The following is a 22,338-nucleotide window of genomic DNA, read 5'->3' on the forward strand; positions in this document are numbered from 1 at the left end:
GAATCTCCCATTGTGATTTTTATCATGGGTGTCGCACTGTCTGGTGTTTTCCTTAAAGCCCAACTCCTGGGGACAAAGGCTTACATGAGAATTTCCAGTTTCTTTTCTTTAAAGTATGTTTCTGGTGTCATGGTTACAGAGAAATGCTTGAAAAGATAACCTGAGCCAACCCTCAAGGCAAGGTTTTTTGTTTGTTTGTTTTTTAAATATCGATCTCAGGATTTTTTTTGTTGCAGATGATTTTGGTGGCCTCTCTTGATTTTTGAACAGGTGCAGTTGGCTGATGTTTTGTGTCCTGACAGATAATTAAAATGCTGTGTCTTTGTTACGCATTGCGGGGCATGGCTGGCCCCTGGCAGGTCTGGATCTAAGTATTTATACTGTATGTCAGCATTGCATGTGAGCAACTACCTTCACACCTGTATTAAAATCTGTGGATGTAGAACATGGGGCTCTGGCAGCTGCTATGTAGTTAGACATCTCTTTGCATTAGAGGGGGCAGATGGTCCCATTCTAGTCACACTGTTTATCTCTTTCACTGCCCGGGCCGATATCCAGGGCATTTCAGTGGCGTGAAACACATCTCCCCAATGTCCTAGGATGGGGAGAGGCAGCTGTGCTGGACGTTTGTTTCAGATAAAGGAGGTCTCCTTTGCTGCACTGTGGGGACCAACCCCTGCCTTTGCCCAGGCTGCCACAAAAAGGGAAAAATAACCCAACCAATGCCCCTTCGCTGAGGGCTTGTGCCAATCTACCTGCCAGTGCCCAAGGGTCTACGACCCACCCAGCAGGGACTCGCCCACAAGGAAGGACAAGGGGGGCTTCTTTGTCCTAGGCCATCTTAATCACTTAAGAGGCACCAGGGCACAGCGTAAAGGGGGAGACGCTCCATATGCCAGTAGGAAACAGAGTCATTCTTGCGTGGGTAACATTTTATTGCAGGTCGAGGAGAAGTTTTAGAGGGGCGCTGCTGCTTTAAACCCCTGGCTTTGTGTGTGTATCTGGGGGTTGGCACCCTGCTCCCAGGTGCCTCCTGGCTCACCAGAGCCTGGGTAACCATCACGGCTGGCGGGAGGGGCTCGCCAGGTACCGGGCGTGCCCATACCTGAAGGCAGCCCTCCCTGGGTCTCCCCCCACGGCTGCCGCCCAGCCAGCCATGGACCCCCTGGCTCTGGAGCAGGGGGTGGACGGGAGGGGAGCTGAGCCACCGCCCACCCCCGAGGCTGAGCGCGCGCGCCTCCTGTCCCCGGGCCCAGGCCACTGCGGTCGCTGAAAACAAGGGGCGGGGACGGGAGGGGCCCGCCCGGCCCAGCTCCGCCTGCAGCTCCTCCCCCGCCGGCCGGGGACAGGCAGCTGCAGCTACGGCAGCAAAGTTCTTCCCGCCCGGCCCGGCCCGGCCCGGCCCGCAGCCACTGTGCGGCGGGCTCCCGGCGGAAGATGGCGAGGGGACGCTGCCACCCGCACGCGCTGCTGCTGCTGCTCCTGGCGGCCGCCCTGGCCGGGGCGCCGCCCGGCGGCCTCTACTCGCCCGGCGACCCGCTGGTGCTGCTGCAGGTGGACACGCTGGAGAGCAGCGTCCTCAACTCCAGCAGCGCCTGGCTGGTGGAGTTCTACGCCTCCTGGTGCGGCCACTGCGTCCACTTCGCCCCCATCTGGCGGGCGCTGGCCGCCGACATCCAGGGTGAGTGGCCGGGCCACGGCAGCCCTGCTTCCCTCGCCCTAGCCCTCTGCTTGGCCCCCCAGCAAGGGCACATGGCCACCTGCCCGGGCCAGCTCTCTCCCCCTCCCGGGGCCAGCCATCCTCAGCCCCCTCCTTCGTGCCACTGCCCGTGTCAGCCCCTCCCCATAGAAAGGGCCCACACTGTCCTGGGGCCGCCCCATGCCCTTTCTGCCAGCCCCCTTCCCGTTCACTGCCCCGGCTCGCTGGAGTCCTCGCTTCTCTCCTCTGCATCCTCGGCCCCCTTTTCGGCTATCTCTGTGCCTTCTCCCTGCCCCCCGGCATCTTCATTCACCCCCACTCCTTTCCCCTCTCAATTCCTTGTGTTTCCCTCCCCCTTCACTGCTCCCTCTGTCAGTGCCTCTCCGAGACCCTCGGCGGTGGCATCCCTGCTCCAGGTCATTTGCAAACCGCAGAAAGGAGGCCGCCTGCCTGGCCTTCCCTTGCTGCTGCCGTGTCCTGTGTGTGGCTGACAGGTCCCAGCTGCACTCTGCGCTGTAGCTTTAGTGCCCGTTGCTGAACAGTTAGGAGAGCAACTTCCCTAAAGTTGGTCTCAAAAACCACATACAAACGAAACCTCTTCCTGCTTCGCTTCTGCGTTGTAGCTACTTCACTTTTGGGGGAGGGTTTCCTTCTCTAGTTGTGACTTTGGGTTAACTTTAACGCTGTGGCTCCTTTCTCATCCGCCTGGGGCTCAGGCACTGTCTAACTGGCTGTGGAGGAGGCCAGAAGTGTTGATCTGATCAGCTGACGCTCTAATACAGACTGGGCTTGGGAGCTACTGGAGAAAGTGTGTGTGTGTGTGTGTTTGGGGGAGGGGGGTGGAATTGGAGGTTTTTTCCCCACTGTCTTTTTGCCCTGAGCAATGGGCGTGTGTTTGAAGGTCGCAGATGGAGCCTCTGTAGAGCAAAGGCTGAGTTGTGCCCTGTAGCATGGGCTGGGATAGCTCCTGTCACCACAGGTGGCTCCATCAATGAGTAGTAGTTGAATTGGTGCTTAGTAGTTGACCAGTTGGTCCCTCCTCTGATGTTTGGGGCCTGCACCCCAGGGAGATGGCAATGTGTTTTGAGCACTTTTCATCCTGAGGGATCGTTAATTGATTGCCCAATTAGAGGCATGTGAATCACTCGACCAGCCACTGAAATGCAGCCGCCCTGCAGGCGGAATGTGACAGCTGTTCAGAAATGCACAGTGGCACTGAATGACAGTTGTGGGATGGAAGTGAAGTGGCCAGATTCCAACGTAAGAAACACCCCTATTCTTCCCCAAAGTGACATGAGCTCCGAGAGGCAGAAGGAAACGTGCCAATGGGAAAGCCACCCACATCACTTCCTACAGCGCCTTCGTTTCCTTAGAGGACTTATTATCTGCTTGGCATGGCTATGCTTAACATGCGATATAGAAGGAGGATTGACATTTGTGCCTTCAAAGGGCTTTCCCAGCACTGAATCTTTGCAGCTGCTGTGGGGTAGGTAAGTAACTCTAATTATCCCCGTTGCACAGATCAAGGAACTGAGGCAGAGTGGCTAAGGGTCTTGCCCAAGGATATCCAATGAATCAGTGGCAGAGCTGTGAGTAGAACTCCCATGCCTATGTACTAGACCATGCAGCCTTGGTGATGAGATTACGGGCTGAGGTTTGCGTTACTGGATGACAGAGCGTTGGTTCATGCTCACAGGTGTTTTCTGGTGTTGTGCCCTGATTCTAGATGCTGGTGGAACAGTGCTGATGTGACTGTGTGACTTAGTGGGAGGCCAGGAGGGATCTTAGAGATCCTTGTCATCCCCTTGAAGGCCTCTTCAGCACTTCCCATGTGCATCATCCTGAAGGGTCTGGGAAGAGCTTGCCATAATGGGGTGGCCAGGACCAGCCTTATGATCAAATGACCCTTCTCTCCCTCTGTGCTTCCTCCCATCTGGGGATCTCAAAGTGCTTCCTAAACAGTCAGGGATTCAACTTCCAACCCTCCTTATTCACAGGAGGGAAGCGTTATTCCTGGCTTGCAGAAGGGAGAACCTGTCAGAGGCTACACAATGCTCAGGGTCGCCCAGCAAGTCACTGGCACAGCTAACTTGGGCCAGGCCTCTGATCCATGGGTTCCCATTCCTATGCCTTAACCACAATGACAGCGAGGTCCCCGGCTGCTAGAAGAGGAGAGGCACATTGTGACTTATTGCTGTCCTCTCCAGGTCTGCGGCCAGGGAGAGCTAGGGTGGGCCATGCGCTGCCGAGCTTGCATGGGGTCTGGGCTTACACGGAGCAGGGTCCCACATGCTATGGGCCAGCCTGTGGTGTGACGCTGTAAGCCAGCCGTGTCTCTCTGGTGATCTTACCACCGGGATTGAACTTCCAGCATCTGGTGCCCCTCAGAGCATCATTTAGGGACTCTTTGCTGTAATTGCCTGTACCTTCTGGACCCCCCATAGTGTGCTCCAGATAAGATTCCTGTACAGTGACATGCCCAGGACTGGGGACAAACAGACATGGGAGGGCCATGAACCTCATACACACAGAGGCCATGTCTGAATGGACCCTATGAGCTGGGATGGAAGCAGTAGAGTCTCACGTCCCAGGCTGCACATGCTGGTCTGATGCCTGGAGCTGAAAGGAGGATGCTGCTGATTGCAGATTTTTTTGTTTTTTTTTTAAAGGGAGATATCCTATCTCCTAGAACTGGAAGGGACCTTGGAAGATCATCGAGTCCAGCCCCCTGCCTTCACTAGCAGGACCAAGTACTGATTTTGCCCCAGATCCCTAAGTGGCCCCCTCAAGGATTGAACTCACAACCCTGGGTTTAGCAGGCCAATGCTCAAACCACTGAGCTATCCCTCCCCCCCGTTCTCTGGGGTGAATTGACAGCCCTTCAACCCTCTCTGGAAGAACATACTTAGTGATGATGGCTGTTAACTGGGGCTGGTGTCCTGTGCGCAGTGGGTAAAGGAGTCACGTGCTGGTGGCCTGTGTTACGCAGGAGGCCTGACTAGATGATCACAGTTGTCCCTCCTGGCCTTGGAATTGATGACTCTATAGGTGCTGTAGGCACATGGCCTCCCATTGGCCCAGAAATCTGTATTTGGCTCTGTGCCAGCAGGGCATCGCACATGCACTCTGCAGAGCTCTCCTGCTGACATAACACGGAAGAGTCTTCACTATGAACCCACGTTTGCCTCCCTCTGACGTGTGTTGACAGAACCCAGCTCATGCAGCTGGAGGAAGTACACACACCCACACGCCAGGGCTGAAGAGGTACAAACGTGCCTTTAGTGCAGCATTCAATGGTGGTGTGCACTAAGCAGGGAGCTCCTGGCCCCTTGCAGCCCCTCACAACGGCCCCGGGCTGGATTTGCTTGTCATTGCAATTTTTCCTCCCCCTTTTCAATTCTGGCAGGAGAGGCTGTGTTTAAACTCAGGACACTAGAGAATTTTGTCTCCGCTCACTGATGGCTGCGGAAGCCCATAAATCAGACTTGGAAAAGCTCCATGAATCTAATTGGGCAAATGCTGATCTTTAAAGTGAAACCTCCTGGAGCGGGGAAGAGCCTGGCCTGCCAAATCCCTCTTGGGTTGTCATATGAAAACGTGATGGAGAGTTTGTACGAAGAGACCTTGCCTGGGTGGGAGGGGAGAGTTGTTTCTCCCACCCAAATCCTTTTCTCAGCCGATCAGTGCAATTCATACACTCCCCTTTCCCTGCACTCGAGAAGCCCTGAGCTCCAATCCGGCTTAGGGGGAGATTTTCAAAAGGGCTGTTGGGTGCCTGCGTCCCATTTGTGCCTTGGAAAATGTCCCCTTAAATCACACATGGGGAAGAGTTTTGCTTCCTTGTAATCCCCACATCGCAAAGTCATTATGCAGCAGGTTACAATTGTCAGCCTTTCCTCAGGAGAATTAAGAATGTAGAGCTGCCAGACCAGTAGCCTGTCTAGCCCAGTACCCTGTCCCTGACAGTGGCCAGCAGGAATCCCCTTAATGGACACTACGGAATATCCTGCGGGGAACTTAATTTCTAGCACCCACCAGGCAATGTCTGACTTATGTCCTGAGGCCTGAGAGTTTAGAGCCCGTCTAATGTAACTGAATGTTCACAGCCATATGTCCGCTTGCCTGGGTCTTTTCTAAATCCTGCTAAATTCTCGGCTTCAGTGAGATCTTGTGGCAGTGAGATCACGGGTTAATTGTGTTTTTAACATTATTTCCTCTGATCAGTTTTAGTTTTGCTGCCTTTCAATGTTACTGATTGTCCCCATGTTCTTGGGTTAGATGAGCAGGCCCCTGATTACCTGCTCTGTGTCAGTTATGCTTTTATATACCTCCATCACGTCCCCCTTACATGTCTCCTCCGCACAGCCCTGCCTATGCCTGCTCATGTGGAAGTCTTTCCATGCCTCTTGCCCTAAGCCCTGGTCAGAACATGAGAGCCCTGATGGATCTGCATCCCAGGAGGGGAATAGGAGCAAATGCTGCAGGTCAGGATCAAGGTGCCATGTGCGAAGCTGGGATGAGAGCCTGGCACTGGAATAACCGGAATAGCAGGGGTGTTGCAGGTCAGAGTTGAGCTGCCTTGGCAGAGACGGCTCAGAACTCGCGGGTGTTGCAGGATGAGAGCAGCTTGCACAGCGCTGGTCTGCGTTAGCCTGGCTCTCGCTAGCGCTGCTTTTTCCTGGCTTTCTCCACCCAAAAGGTGCGTTAAACCAACCGCCGCCTTAATGTGAGCTGAGCCTTTTATGTCCACTGGCGGGGAGCATGAAACCCGCCTGGAAGGAAAGCCCTGTGCTTTCAAATGGATCATCCCCAGGGCAGCGCCCAGTAAGAGAGAGGCAAACACCCCTCAGTCTGATTGTGAGCCCAGCTTCCACGGCCAGTGTGTGGGCCCCAGGATGGTTTCTAGGGAGCCTCGACACAGTCCTTTGTAGCAGCTGTGGCATGGCTACAGAGGAGCTGAATAGAAGGCAGATTGTGGGGACAGGAGGGAAGCGCTCAGTGGCTGGGACCTATTCAGTGCTGTGTGAAAGGGATGTTGCATTATGGATCTTGGGGATTCTGCAGAGAGAGGCTAGAGTAAAGGATGTGAACGTTCCCAGCACCCCGGCACTGCCTGGGAGTGCAACTAAATGGCAACCTGCCCCAAACACTGGCTCTGGCTCTCCCTTGCCCTGTGGAACTGTCTGCATGCGCTTGACACCTGCCCTGCTCCTTCAAGCGCAGGGAGCAGCAGCATTGCCAGTGTGCTCCCCCCTCTTTGCTGGGAGCGGGCACCTTTTGGAGCACTGCATTTGTCCTCAAATGGCCAGCAGGGGTTGCTCAGACAATAAAAGCACAGAACTGCCTCTCAAATTGAGAGCTGCAAATGGCACTTGTGCGGTGATTTGAGGGCTGGAGTATATTGGGGGGGCTGGTATTTCCCTTGGACTCGAACCCCCCTCCCCGCCCCCCGTGTGCTGCTGCACAATGTTCTCTTGTGGGGCTAGCACAAGTAATGGTATCATGTGACCTGTGCTAATGGCTGCCTGTCCTGCACTGCAGTAACACCTCTGTCCCTGCCAGAGCTCCTGCATATCAACCACACTAGGTTATGTAGCCACCTGGTTGCAATGGCCAGAAGAATAGCTAATCAATGCCACTGTATTCCATCCCTGCTGTGGCCACCATCTCCGAGATTTTGGCTCCTGTTCCCGTCCTTTTGAGCATGTTCCATGGACCGGACCCCAGAGCAAACAGAGGAAGTTGCTATATCAGTCGGATACGCTCCCCTCTGAGGAGTGGGCGGTCCCATTCAGACGTGCCTGGAAGGCGCCTGAAAGGATCTGGGGGTTGCTGCTCACAGCTCAGAAGAGCTGAGTCATGAGTTTTCAGGGGGGTGGATTTTTCTAGCCAAGCATAATTTTAGAATGAATCCCCAGGGGTACCCGGAGGCGAATGCAGGATCTAGTTTCCTAGGCAAGATGCTCTGTTCAAACAAACGCGTGGGGGCGGCGTGCCGTGATGTCAGGAGGAGCCAGAGGCATGGATGGAGCAGCCGTGCACTCACTGACTGTGTGGGATGGACCCTGGAGCTGGCCTGTCGGGGTGAGGACAGCATTGCTGTGCGTTGGGGAGTAGGGACCGGCCTGTGCCCACATGTGGGGAGAGGGAGAGAGTGTTCTGGGCTCACAACTGCTGCCAGAGAGGCCTCTGAGCCACAATGTTTATGGAAGAGGGATTAACAGCTCTGCATTGGATCTCTGCCCCTGGCACCAGGCTGAAGCTGCTCTCCCATACGTTCCTCCTCCGGTCTCCCAGGAGTGTCTGCTCAGCCTGCCACTGCAAAGAGCTGGGAGGACGTTCTCCTTGTTGTGCCTGGTGTGGAGGAGGCGAGGTGCCTGGAACAAAAGGGCTCAGTTCTCCCTCCCTGGCACCTTGCCCACAGATGAGACTTGTGAGTTTACTGCGCTGACCCATGGGTTTCCTGTCTCTGCAAAGTCTAGGGAGCTTCTCTTTTGGGATGGGGAGAAACTGTGAGCTCAGTTGAGCTGTATATTGGGGTTGGGGTCCCTACCCTCACCCAGTGACTGCAGCCCAGAGAGAAGAGGTTGGTGGCCAGAGTGAGGATGCCAGTTTGCGGGGGAGGGGGGCAGAGATGCGGCACGCAGCATGAGTTGCTCAGATCTCAGCCCCAAGTGAACTCACGTGCAATGTGATATTATCCACCACTTTGCGAGGCTTGCATGTTTCACTCCCTGCAACCCTCAAACTGTGGCTGCCAAGCCAAGGGGGCCTGGGTTGTCCTTGGAGATGAGCCCTCCTAGAAAAAGGCCGGGTGCTGCAGATGACTGTTCCTAGGTGAGCATCCCAACACAGCCTCAGCGTGGTGCCTGGGTCACTGGACAGCTAGAAGGGCAGTAGGGTGGTAGAGATGGAAAACTGAGTTCCTGAAACCCCCCTCCCCTCACATGAACACCTTTTGTAAGAAAAGAGGTTTGACCATGTTCCATGGACTGGACCCCAGCTCTGAGCATTACGCTCAGTCAGTCCTAAAATACCCCCATAGTATTTGCTGGTGAAGTGGCCTGCGCATTCCTGGTGCTATATAAATCAAGTGGTTTGACTTGTGTAAAGCATGCTGCTCTGCTTCCTGTCTTAAGCTGCTGTGCTTACTCTGCACTGGTAAACGGCTGCTGTGCCGTACCCCAGAGCCAGCTGAATTTCATTGGTGGCTAGAAGGCTCCTGTTGCATGAGTATCGAAAGTGCTTTGGGATGAGCAGTGCTCTAGCAATGGAGGAGGACAGAATTCAGCTTCCGGCCATGGAACTGTAGGAAAGGTTTTGGGGTGGTTACCCATAATGCATTTCTTCCCAGAAATATAACAGAGGCTTCCTCCAACTTAGCCCTCGTCCAGCATGTCCTAGTGGCTCTGCCCCATTTCCTGGGGCTGGCATGGCTGGGGGTCTCCCCATGAGCAGTGAAGCTGTGACAGGCTCTCGGGGGAGAGAGCCACTGGAATTCGGAGTGAGCTTCTGCCCCAGCCGCTGCTCCTGTTCTCAACGCAGAGTGGCCGGGTCTGGAGAGGGGGTTCAGATTCGCTAATGTCTGTCTGTGTGTCCTTTCAGAATGGAGCCCCGCGGTGAACGTTGCCGTCGTCGACTGTGCAGACATAGCCAATCAGAAAATGTGCGGGAAGTTTGGGATAACTGGGTTCCCTACGTTGAAGGTAAAGTGAGCACAGGTTGGGGTGGGTGCAGGAAAGCGGAGCTGGTGCAGCTTCAATCTGTAGGGGTGTGTGTACTCAGCATTCTGCAGCGGGGCTCACACCAGTGCTCTAAAAATAGCTGCACAGGCAGTGCTTTGAACGGTGGCTCGGCCTCTGAAGCCTAGCAGGGGGGTGAGAGGACCTGGGCAGGGAGGCTTGCTCCAAAACGCTGTGTTGACACACCCTGTGACATTCCATGGGGCTGGTACCCCAGGAGGCTCCTGATCAGTTCTACTGTGGTCCTGGTCTCCAGCCTGTGTTTTGGTTTTGGGTCTGAACAGCAGCATTGGCCATAAGCCATCTGAAACCACCCCCCTCCTGTTTATCTCAGCGCTTCACCAGGCAGGCTGTGTTTGTTTGGGATATGGGTTGTTGCTTACCACCGGTCTTGGGGAGAAGAGCCCTTTGTGTGTGAAATCTCTCTGTCCCTGTAAGACCGTGGCAGTGGCATTACCAGGGAAACCTGACTGGGGTGTTTCTAGGAATCGGCAACCTTTTGAATTTGAAGCCCAGCTGGCTTTTGTCCCTGATGTGCAGCTCGCTATCCCCGAGGAAGGAGTGAGCCTTGAATTCAACCCAGGACTCTAGGACCAACTCCTGTATGAGATGGGTTCTGTGCCTCCTAGAGCACTTTATTCTTGTGGCTTCTCCTGGCCTGTTTCTTTTAACTGTTTCCTCTCCCTGTCAGTTCAGCTGAATGATGACCTTGCATCTGTTTATATAGCACCCCAAATGCATTCCTGGACATACACGTAGGAATCGCTTCATCCAGCACTGAAATGCAGCCACCTCTGGAGTGAAACACAGTAGCTGTTCAACAGTACACAACATCCCTTCTCAGGCATCTAGAACAGGCAGTGAAGAATATCATATCCAAGTGAGATTGCTGTGGGGATCTGGGCAGGCAGAACGTAGTGAGGCACAGAGGAATTTGGCCAGGAGGCTGGAGCTAACAGCTCAACTCTTGTAAAAAGTACCATGGAGGTCTGCCACAAGTGACTTTACTTTTGTGTCTATTCCCTAGGCCGCAAGGGTGCTGCACGATTTCATTCCCATCTGTTAAGTGCTTTGAGGCTTCCCGTATTGGGTGGTTCTGTTGTTATTGGCAGTCGAATTGCGATTCCACCCCTTGGTCCCTTGCCCAGCAAAAATTGTGTAAATATATATAATTTAAATATTTCCTCATGCAAACAAACCCCAGTCCAACATAAGCAAGAATGCAAAAGCCTCAGAGATGCCTTGCTAACGGGCAATGAATTCCCATAACTTGGAGTTCAGATGCAGGGCTTAATTATTATTACTATGCACAGGGCAGGAGAATGGCACCAGAGTAGTAAAAGGTACCCTCCATTTTTCTTTCTTGCATTTCTGTTGGGGACTCCCTGTAATGAGCCCTCTCTGAGGTTGTAGTAAGGGAGAGCAAAACCAGAGTCTGGTATGTCCCTGTTCATCCTCCCTTCAGGTTCCCAGCACACCTTTTGTCCTGACTGTGTTCCTTTCCTAAGGAATGGGGACTCTAAGTGCCTGAATCCATTCCAGCTGGGAGGACGGTGTGGTGCCTTTGATCTGGTGCAAAGGGGAATACAGCATATGACTGTTTCAAATGCCTCTGTCACAAACATTTCCTGAGGCAGACCTAGTCCAGTTCCCGCAAAGTCCTTTAAAGAGACGTGTCAGTGAGTCCTTCTGAGCAAACGTCACTGTGTTTCCAGTGACCCTTTGGATTATTTGAAGCCGGAAGAATTCTGTGACTTGTTTTTTGCTGTTTACTTTCTGCACCAGCTGGTGAGCTTGCTTTGGCTGAGCTGTAACCCAAGCTAATTGATTGCCTGTTAAGTGACAGGATGCCAGACTCCAGGGTTGACATTCTCTAATGTTGGTTCCTGGTCGGATCTCCTGAAACGAACACTTTATGACTGGCTACTCTAGAATTTACACTCATGGTTGTTAACTTGAGTTAAGGAGCAGTCAGCTAGCTGCAGTTACAGCTGGACCAAAATCTCTGGCTGTGTCTTTGTGTGGGATTTTTGACAGTGGGATAACTAAGGCATGGGAGCGGCCCTGCTGGAGACAAGGGAGAGGTCGTTTTTAGCTTGATGTAGCTGGATGAGGTCAGCACTAAACCCTCCACCTGGGGTTGACCTCACCTAGCTACATCCCGGTAAAATGAAAGAGCCTTGTTTCCACTAGGAGTTTGCAGCAGAATTACTAATGCTCATTATCCCGCTGTAAAAACCCACCCTTTTTGGCAGTGAAAATAGCCTGTGTTTTTGTCTACACTGGGAAGATGAGTGGTGTATTCAAACATGGTGTGTAAACACTACTCTGCACCTAGTGTAGACAAAAACAATTATGTTTAAGAACGTTAGCTGGTTGGGCTAACCCTAGGGCTTTCTACACTGTAATGTGAATAGCAACAGAGGGTCTTGTGGCACCTTTAAGACTAACAGAAGTATTGGGAGCATAAGCTTTCGTGGGTAAGAACCTCACTTCTTCAGATGCAAGTAATGGAAATTTCCAGAGGCAGGTATAAGTCAGTATGGAGATAACGAGGTTAGTTCAATCAGGGAGGGTGAGGTGCTCTGCTAGCAGTTGAGGTGTGAACACCAAGGGAGGAGAAACTGCTTCTGTAGTTGGATAGCCATTCACAGTCTTTGTTTAATCCTGATCTGATGGTGTCAAATTTGCAAATGAACTGGAGCTCAGCAGTTTCTCTTTGGAGTCTGGTCCTGAAGTTTTTTTTGCTGTAAGATGGCTACCTTTACATCTGCTATTGTGTGGCCAGGGAGGTTGAAGTGTTCTCCTACAGGTTTTTGTATATTGCCATTCCTGATATTTGACTTGTGTCCATTTATCCTTTTGTGTAGTGATTGTCCAGTTTGGCCAATGTACATAGCAGAGGGGCATTGCTGGCACATGATGGCATATATAACATTGGTGGACGTGCAGGTGAATGAGCCGGTGATGTTGTAGCTGATCTGGGTAGGTCCTGTGATGGTGTTGCTGGTGTAGATATGTGGGCAGAGTTGGCATCGAGGTTTGTTGCATGGGTTGGTTCTACAACCGCATCTGCTCCAACCCCTCAGACAGAGACCAACACCTACAAGATCTTCACCAAGCATTCTCAAAACTATGATACCCACACAAGGAAATAAAGAAACAAATCAACAGAGCCAGACGTGTACCCAGAAGCCTCCTGCTACAAGACAGGCCCAAAAAAGAAACCAACAGAACTCCACTGGCCATCACCTACAGTCCTCAGCTTAAACCTCTCCAACGCATCATCGGTGATCTACAACCCATCCTGGACAATGATCCCTCACTTTCACAGACTTTGGGAGGCAGGCCAGTCCTCGCCCACAGACAACCCACCAACCTTAAGCATATTCTCACCAGCAACCACGCACCGCACCATAACAACTCTAACTCAGGAACCAACCCATGCAACAAACCTCGATGCCAACTCTGCCCACATATCTACACCAGCAACACCATCACAGGACCTAACCAGATCAGCTACAACATCACCAGCTCATTCACCTGCACGTCCACCAATGTTATATATGCCATCATGTGCCAGCAATGCCCCTCTGCTATGTACATTGGCCAAACTGGACAGTCACTACGCAAGAGGATAAATGGACACAAGACAGATATCAGGAATGGCAATATACAAAAACCTGTAGGAGAACACTTCAGCCTCCCTGGCCACACAATAGCAGATGTAAAGGTAGCCATCTTACAGCAAAAAAACTTCAGGACCAGACTCCAAAGAGAAACTGCTGAGCTCCAGTTCATTTGCAAATTTGACACCATCAGATCAGGATTAAACAAAGACTGTGAATGGCTAGCCAACTACAGAAGCAGTTTCTCCTCCCTTGGTGTTCACACCTCAACTGCTAGCAGAGCACCTCACCCTCCCTGATTGAACTAACCTCGTTATCTCCATACTGATTTATACCTGCCTCTGGAAATTTCCATTACTTGCATCTGAAGAAGTGAGGTTCTTACCCACGAAAGCTTATGCTCCCAATACTTCTGTTAGTCTTAAAGGTGCCACAGGACCCTCTGTTGCTTTTTACAGATTCAGACTAACACGGCTACCCCTCTGATACTTGTAATGTGAATGTTAACACAGTGGGCGTGGCCCTGTACCAGGTGCTGAGTGGTGTTTGGAAACATGGTAATTCTAACGTGTTAGCTGACATGTTTTAAAACTCCGCTCGTTTCCCAGGTGCACATAAACCCTGTGGTGAAACCAGACGGGTGAGTTTCACTTCCCGGGCCTCGTGCGCTAGCATGGAGCCATTGACAGGGTCAGGCTCCTCATGTCATCACCTACCCTCCCCCCCATCCACACTCACTCCCAGCTGGACAAAATTTGGCCAGCTCAATGCCCGCGCTAGCAATTCCCTCCATTCCCCAGCCATGTGGTGAGTCGTGTTTCAGTGTAATGTCTGCAGGATTGCCAACTTCAGGAGATCAGAGATCATGAGATTGGCCAAAAAATCGTGAGTTTTTTGTTTTTTTTTTAAAGATGTGTTTTTCAGGTCAGTCTCTTGATTTTTGACTCCTCCCTCCCCCTGCCCAACCCCAGTTTGTGTGGATGTGACAATCAGTGTTGCCCGCTCTGCCACATGTACTGGATAAGGTGATTTTGGCCCCTGTTACAGGCACTGTCACCCCCGCATCTGCCTGTCTCCTGCCTAGTAATTAATTCTGTCCAACAGGCCTCCATTGTTTCAGCAGCAGGTGACCCTTCCCCCCCCCAAAATCCTGAAATTTGAGAGTTAGGCTTAATTTTATTAAGAAATCGCATGTCTCGCAAGTTGGCATGTCTGGATCTATAATCAGACTTAGTCCCAAAAGAGCTTATTTATTTAAATGCCTTGGCCTGTACCTTCAGAGACCTGCCTCTAAGGCCAGCAAAACTCCCCACTTAGGGCTCTCCTGCGTTGGGGAATCTCAAAATGTGAAGGAGAATTTCTGATCTCTTTCATTTTTGTAAGTTAGTTTCCAGCCCTTTTCCTTCGATAAAGATAAAGAAGTGAGGGTTTGTTCCAACTTCTGTTTGAGTCAATGGATTGGAGCCATCAGCAGCTCCAATCAAGGATCAGCAACTTGGGGATTTGCACGTCACCTGCTTTAGCTCAAGAAATATGGGCTGTATTTTTCTGAAACTCTCCCCCTTGTATAGCTGCACCTGTGGTAGTGGCTGTGGGAGCGCTAATATATGCCTCTTGCTGGTGAAGATCTGTGACCTTTAACCCACAGATATTATTACAAAAATAACTTTATTATAATAAATTATTCAATCATCGAATTCTAAGTTTGAAGGATTCAGGTGTACCAGCTGTACACCTTACAACTGCTAAAGAATTCTGAGTAGTTAAGCAACAATTAAAAGGGCCTTAGACAGAAACACCTCTCAAAAGAGACAAAGTCTAACAAGATAATGAGTCTGTTTGCTGAGCTTGTTTATTATTCAAATGAAGCATTTCAAAGGAATTCAGAGTGAGCAATCAAGTCTTGGAAGCAGTAAGCCATCTAGAGGTAGCCACTCAAGATTTCCATTTCAATAAAGAAAGGGGTGTCTGAAAAAAAAATTCTGACATTTGCGAGTTGGCATGTCTGGGTCTGCAATGACAAGTCAAGTCCCTTTGGTTTGGTTTTTGTTCCCTCTGGGGCAGGGCGTGTTGGCAGATGCACAAGAGCCATCTCAGGTAATAATGGGCACTAACCCCAGCGTCTCACACACCTGGGCAGGCCAGCTCTGCCTCCCACCTGCCCTAGCTTTGACTCGGGGAGCCCTATGGCTGGGCTGGTGGCCAAGAAGAGGGTGATTGTAAAAATCCACCCAAAGTTCCTTTCTGTGGCTGGCTGGAAAAAGAAACTTGCCGGATTCCTGGGGTAATTAAAGTCCTGGAATCAGCCTAAGAAGAGCTCCAAACCTAGGGGGAAATGAGTGGGTGTGGATTGGGATGCTCCCCGCTCCTGGGGGTCCTGTGAGACCCCTCAATGCCCTGGATACTTTAATTGGCTGTTGACGGAGTAGAACCAAGTGCTGGAGCGATGACCCTTACCTCAGATGCCACAGGAATGGGCCTGATGGGCTAAGCCCCTTGCCTGGCCCAAAATACAGCGCTTGAGCCTGTCTTTAACAAGGCTCCCAAAGCCCAGAGGGACCTGCTGATGTGGCAGTGGCAGTGCTACAAGGCCATTGGTTGGGTTGGTGTTGTGTCATCCTCCCCCCCCCCCCCCCCCCAACCCAAGCACCTTCTGCAAACAGCTTTCGCTCCCAGCCCAGCCTGGTTGGCAAACATTTGCCATGAGATTTCACTGATCCTGCTGCCCTGCCTGCATAGAGGGAGGGCGGAGAGTGCACAGCTGGCATCAAACACAGAGGGCACATGACTGTTTGCAGCAGGTACTGTGAGGCGGCCTGTATCCTGAGCCCTGGATACATAGAGCAGGCCCCCCTCTGCTGGTGAGCCTTTAAAGGGACTGGCAAAGAGGTAGGATGAATGATCCCCAGGGCCCGGAGGTCGCTGCGGGTGTATGAGGTTGGCTGTGTTCCTGGGCCCTGGCCAAAGGAGAGAGTGGGCATTCATCTCCCACGCAGCCCCCGTGTGCCAACCCTCTCGCCTGCCCTGCTGGCCCTTCACTGTAACCACTGGCCTGCCACTGGGCAGGGGACTGAGCTCTCCAGGGGTGCTGCTGCATCAGATAAGCAGCCTGGGTGGCTGGCCCCTTTCCTCCATGCAGAGCTGCAGCCTTAGCACTGGCACAGCCCTCCTCTGGGCTGGAGGCATCGTCACATTCTTGGCCAACTTGCTGCGTCCCTTGTCCCAGGGCCGGGCTTCACACACCTGCCGTTCCCAGAGCTGACAGGCAGCTGGTCAGTCAGCCCGGCTGGCTCCTCCAACAGCAGGACTCTCTCCCCATCCAGGTCCAATGGGCTGCAGCCCTTACGCTGTTGAGCCTGGCAATTCTCCTGGCTGAACGCAGCCATTGGGGGGATGTTGCTGCAGTGCTTTGGCATGCACAGGATGGCCGCCTCTCCCCCACCCGCAGCACGGCTGGGCTGTGAGGTCTGCTGCCCATGCTCCCCAACGCCATAACTGCAATGGGAGCATTGGCAGCTCCCTCATCTCTGTCACGGTCAACTGCCGCGTCCCAGGCTCTGGTGCCGGCGCATGGCAACATGGCCACATATTGAACCCTCACAGAGCTTCCTGGAAAGGGCAGGAGCCCTAGGCTGGGATGGGGCATCTTCCTCCATGGAAGCATCCTCTTCTGCAGCCCGTATAGTACGCACACACTTGTGCCCCCCGCCCCTGCACTAAGCAATTCTGTCTCATCCCTTATCCCCCCCCCCCGGGCCAGCGTGCACACCAGGCCCCGGGGGAGGCAGAGCTGGCATGCAATGCCGACAGTGGACTGGGGACACTCAACTCTGCCCCTTTAACTCATTGGATCCAGACAGGCTGTGATTTCTGCTTCCCCACTGTCTAACTGAGAGTGGGGCTCTGACAAGGGCTAGTTGGCAGAGGGTCAGCCTGGAGAAGCCAGTAGTCTAGGGAAAACATCCAGACTAGCCTAGCAACTGCTCCATCGATTGGGGTAGTCTGCCTGCCTTTACTCTATGAGGATCGTGGTCGAAGGCTCCCATTGTTCCTGCTTGGTGGCAGCTGAGAGCGCTCTTAGTTTCCTTCTTTGGTGAGGAGCTTGCACTGAGCGCAGCGAGCCAAGCTCTTGTCCTCTCCAGACTGCATTGCTGCACTATGGCACTTCACCTAGGACAGAGGGTGGCCTCCCACTTCCGGAGCAGGCCTGGCCTTTGGGAGATGTCATGCCCACACTCCAAACAGCATGGATATCCAAGCCATTCCATTACGGGTGCCATTCATGGGGCTGGGTTTGATCTATAACCGAGATCCTATGTACCCTGTAGCCAGGTGACGTAAATTCTGCAGCACAATCTCGGCATTTCATAGTGTCCCAGGGCAGCCGGCTGGAAATTCTGTCTGCTTCAGCGGAATTAAAAAAGGTGGACTTTCCATGATTGAAATATGAAGATGAATGATGTGCTTTGGCACAGAACCCTGCCCGCCATTGACCTTGGTATTAAATGTCATTCATCTGACGTGCTTTTAACTTTCATTGTACTGCAGAATTGGCCAAGCAGGGCAAGCTTGAAGTTTTGGCATCTGGAGAGGGGAGATCGAGAAGAGTTTTGCACCTGTGCGCTGTCCCTGCAGGCCAGATCCACTGATAGACTTGTTGACAGCCCCCAGATAGGAATTCTGAGGGCTGATGGTGGGAAGGTTGCAAGATGTGTGTCTGGATGGTGATTGGAGAAGAGACCTTGACTCTCCAATGCCCGCTCCTCCTTCCCACCCCCTTGCTTAGTCTGACAGAGCCAGCATGTGGGTTTGCCGTTCAGGGTTAGATGAAAGATCTGTTTGCTCCCTGAGGCATTTGCCAGGAGGTGGGGTAGGCTGCTGAGCAGATTTGTGTCTGGGGAGTTTCATTGAGTCTGTATTGTGTTGATTTATTTATTGCACTTTGTGCCTGTTTTATTGATTGTTCTGCAGGTGCCTAGAGACCTTTTATAAATTGGCAAGGCCTACTAGATGGAGCATTAGACTGGGACCCCAGGAAGCCTAGGTTCTATTCCTGGTTCTGCCACTGGCCTTCTGGGTGACCGTGGGCAAGTGACTTCACTGCTTTGTGCTTCAGTTTCTCCATCTTTTAAATGGGGATAATGATATTGATCTCCTTTGTAAAATGCTTTGAGATCTACTGCTGAAAAAGCTATGTAAGAGCTAAGTAGTATTATTAGGTATGATTAAACTCACTTGGGAAAGTAATAAACTTTACCTTCTGTCTAGCATTCTTCAGCCCTACTTCTCAAAGCGCTTTACAAAGCAGGTAAATATTTTACAGATGGGGAAACTGAGGCAGGGAAAGGCAGCAATTGGCCCAAAATCACCCATCAAGTTGGTGGTAGAGCTGGGAATAGAACACAGATCTCCTGAATCCCAGTCTGATGCCTTAGCCATTGGTCCATACTGCCTTACAAGTGCTCTATGGGTTGCAATGAATGTTGTTAAATGTTCTCCAGATGCTCCTGTGGACACTGTTCTCTTGTGTTTCTTTTCAGTTTTTCAAGGCCTTCTCCAAGAGCCCTGAGGACGGGACGAAGATATTCCGTGAGTATCCACAACCTCCTGGCTCTTTAATCCTTGCTGGACTCCTCTGTTGGAATTCGCCCTGCTGTGGCGGTTTCCTTTCCATTGCCGCCTGCACGCCTGCTGCGTTCTAGACTAGGGGGTGGTCAGTGAGTGCTTTCCCCAGGGGAGGGTGGGAGGGCAGGAGGTGTTGGTGGGGGATGACTCATGAGAGGGAATCACCCGGCAGGGGATAAATGAATAAGGCATCTCAAGCTTTGCAAAAGAGATGTGTTCCTGCCATGCGCCACTAATCAGCCACTGGAGGGGCTGCCAGGGTGGGTTGGGGATATATTATACAGTATGGTCCAGTAGCGCTCAGTCCCCATGTGACCCTGCTATGGCTGCAGCATAGTTGGGATCGGGGGTTGGGATGGGTCATTGTTACCTTGGATACAGTCCTTGGCTTTTTGTGCATGGTGCTTTGGTGGTGAGCTCTGTGTGTTTTGTTCCCCCTACAGATCCTGGGGACAGCATTCAGAACCTGAGGCAGAGCATCATCACTAACCTGGAGATGCACAAGGAGACATGGCCACCTGCCTGTCCACCACTGGAACCAGCCAGGTTATTGGAGGGGGACATAATAGCAGAGTGTGTGTGTGTGCATGTGTGTGTGTTGAGGGGGCCTGGGGTGAGAGAAACAACAAGGAATGGACTCATGCTTAACCGGGCCACCAGTAGCAGTCCTTGAGACCTCTGCCGCATGTAGATGATGACTGTGTTCAAGGGTCTGCCCTTGGTTCAATCCCTGTTATCGTGTGGAACGGAATTCCTGCGGGTTGGGCTGGAGACCTTGCCTAGGCGGTCCCGAGGAGGCTCCCAGTTACTCCCAGGACAGTGACACTCACTGCAGAGGTGTGAGCGGAACTGACGCCCTGGTGCCGGAGTGACTGTGATAATAGCACGTGGACCAAACGAGGCAGGCAACTCTTTAGCCAGGAATAGGCACAGACATTTTTGAGTTGCCTCCTTGGTAACGTTCCAGACCTGCTACGTGTATCTCCCCATGTGATGCGCCCAGAGCTGTCAGTGTGGGGCGGGTTCCATTACCTACAAGGTTTTTTCCCATGATTTGTGTCTAACAAACCTGCCTGTAACTATAACCCCAGGCTGGAGAGTGGTGGCTGCTCGTATTCGTCACTGGGGGGAGGGTATGTCCTGTATTGCTTGTGTGGGGGAAGTGTCAGTGCCCTCTGCTGTATCGAATGAGACCTGCTGATGGCCTGGGAAGGGTAGATGAGCCCTAGCGCTACCCACAGCAAACAGATGCCCCTGGAATGGCAGTGGCTTGAGTGTTTGGAGCAGGAGGCTGGGTTCTTTACCCTGGGCTGCCCATGTGCGGGGTAGTTGATGGTCCGCGTCGTGGCCGGGGGGAATGGCTGGTGGCACAGAGGTGCCGTGTCCACTGCTGTCCCTGGTCTTCCTCCATGTCCTTAGAGCCTAAAGTTTCCCTGCAAGCTGGAGTCACTGCTGCCCTCTGGCTCCTCCCTGGCTGAAAGCCCTTGGTTGAGTCTTGCCCGTTCAGTGCAAGATCTGGGAGCGTCTAACCTGACCGGCCAGACCTAGATAGCAGCCAGCACTCTCCTGTACAGAGGAATTCCTGGCTCCCAGCCCTGTGCTCGACCCACCAGACCAGGCTGTGCTGGCTACAGGAAAGCTCACCACTACTTGAGCCTGGAAAGCCCCTGTGGCTATAACCTGTTAATGCTGGGGGCAGTGGGGAAAGGTGTTAAGCCAAGAGGCAGAAATGGATCTGTGAAGCCAGCCAGGCAGCCTGCAAATCAGTGATGGAAAGAAAACTCCTTAGATCTGCATCTGGTGATTGCCAGGGGCGAGTGTGTGAGCCCCTCTCCCCTTCCGGGGGTAACCACATCCTTGCGCTTTCCTCTGTGCCTCTGAAGCTGACCTGGCTCTTCCTGGGTATGAGTCACCTGGGTTGGGCCTGGCTGGGCCGGACAGAACAAAAGGGTTTGAGCTGCACTGCCCACCAGCCATCTCCACCCACATTTCAGTGGAGGAGCAGGAGGACGGCCCCTGTTCAGGTGTCGGACACCACGCTGCAGGTGTCTAACTACCCTCTCCTCCCCACTGTCTGAGCATTCCAGCCTGGGCCCCCAGCAGTGCCCCCTCTTTCCAAAGACGCGTCTCTGTACCCCTGCTCTCTCCTGGCTTCAGACGCTGCGCCATGCACAGCGCTGCTCCTCGGCAAAGGTGGATTTATTGCACCTCTCGATGCTCTGTAGGCACTTATCCTCTCCCCCCCCCCCCGCCCCCAAGTAAAAAACGCAAAGACACAGGCAGAGTTAATCAAATGCCACAGGTGTGGATGGGGAAATGAACCCCAGCCAAACTCCAGCATTCCAACCTCATGTTCAGGCTCCCCACTGTCTGATGCCCCACAGGGGAAATTGGGGGTTTCATTTATCCCCTCCCGCCCCACACACACACACTTCCCCAAGAGCAGGAGCGTTTGGGCTCAGAGATAGGGTTCAGGCCATCTCTAATGTGACACTATCTGTGTCCTGATGAAACTGGTCTGGCTCTAGTCTCACTGCTGGCTTTCACAGTAGACAGGATCCTAACCTCAAGTCCTTCCATAAACAGTCTCCCATCTCCCGTTCCTTGGCTGACCCTGGCAGATTACCATATGGCCAGTGAACTGAAGCAGAAAACTAGGCTGGCAAGCTCCATGTGAATTGAACAGTGGATAAGCAGAGCTGATCTCGGCCACCTACCTGGGCGACAAATCCAGCTGGGTTCAGCTCTGTGCCAGAGGGGCAAACACCCAACCCTTTGCCAAACTCTGTGTGCTGTGCTGGTAGGGAGCACGTTCTGCGCTGCTGGGGCTGGCGCGTTCACCCGCTCGCTCCGTGTCACTGAGAACACCTCATTGTTTTCTCCTGCAGCGTGGAGGAGATCCGTGGGTTCTTTCAAACAAACAATGTCACGTACCTGGCGCTGATCTTCGAGACGAACGAGTCCTTTCTGGGCAGAGAGGTGGGCATTGTTGTTTTGTTCCGTATTTGTGTTGCTGTAGTACCAGGTTGGGTTGGGGCCTGTCACCGTGCCTCAGTGGGTCACAGCTGAGGATGCCAGATTCAGGACAAACTGCTGAGAAATGGGGCAGGCTCACCCCTAAACTGGTGGTTATTCTTCCATAAGATATACCAAACCAGTATCAAAAGTAAACTTCTGTCTCTCCACACTGGTTAACCAGAAGTCAGAAATGCAGCCTCCTTAAGTATCCCAACCCTTGTTTCACCACCCAGACACTAGACTTTATGATGAGTGGTTATTTAAAACCAATTTAATCAACTAAAGGGTTCTTCTGATCCCAAAGGACCAGTCTCATACCCAGGTCAACATATAACTCAGATCTTACCCAATAATCACGCTGTAGCCAAATCTTTAGTATCTAATATCTAATAGTTTATCTATAAGAGAAAAGAAAGGGGTGAGAGTTAAAATGGTCAAAGGAATCAAATACATACACTCATTGGAAAGTCCTTGGATCAGGTTTGTAGCAGTGATGGAATAATTTTGCTGGCTTACAATGTCTCTGGCAACATCCAAAAGTTTGGAAGGTCCTCAGTCCATTGGTTGGAATTCTCCTGTTAGTGTAAGTCCATAGTCCAGAGCAGGAAAGAAGCAAAATGGAGAT

General features: G+C 52.4%; 1 protein-coding gene across 1 annotated transcript in view; it reads left to right on the forward strand.

The window, feature by feature from the left end:
* Nucleotides 1–1,437: 1,437 nt before the first annotated feature.
* The window catches only part of LOC112105871 (sulfhydryl oxidase 1), a 37,055-nt gene continuing 16,154 nt past the window's right edge, over nucleotides 1,438–22,338 (forward strand). Inside the window, exons 1-5 of the mRNA XM_024198862.3 lie at nucleotides 1,438–1,681; nucleotides 9,305–9,405; nucleotides 18,611–18,659; nucleotides 19,139–19,241; nucleotides 21,584–21,674. Of these exons, the coding sequence (XP_024054630.2) occupies nucleotides 1,438–1,681; nucleotides 9,305–9,405; nucleotides 18,611–18,659; nucleotides 19,139–19,241; nucleotides 21,584–21,674 (588 nt within the window). The remainder of the gene's footprint in view (nucleotides 1,682–9,304; nucleotides 9,406–18,610; nucleotides 18,660–19,138; nucleotides 19,242–21,583; nucleotides 21,675–22,338) is intronic.

This window comes from Terrapene carolina, unplaced genomic scaffold, assembly GCF_002925995.2.
Source record: "Terrapene carolina triunguis isolate 2854851 unplaced genomic scaffold, T_m_triunguis-2.0 Scaffold212, whole genome shotgun sequence".
Classification (NCBI taxonomy): domain Eukaryota; kingdom Metazoa; phylum Chordata; order Testudines; family Emydidae; genus Terrapene; species Terrapene triunguis.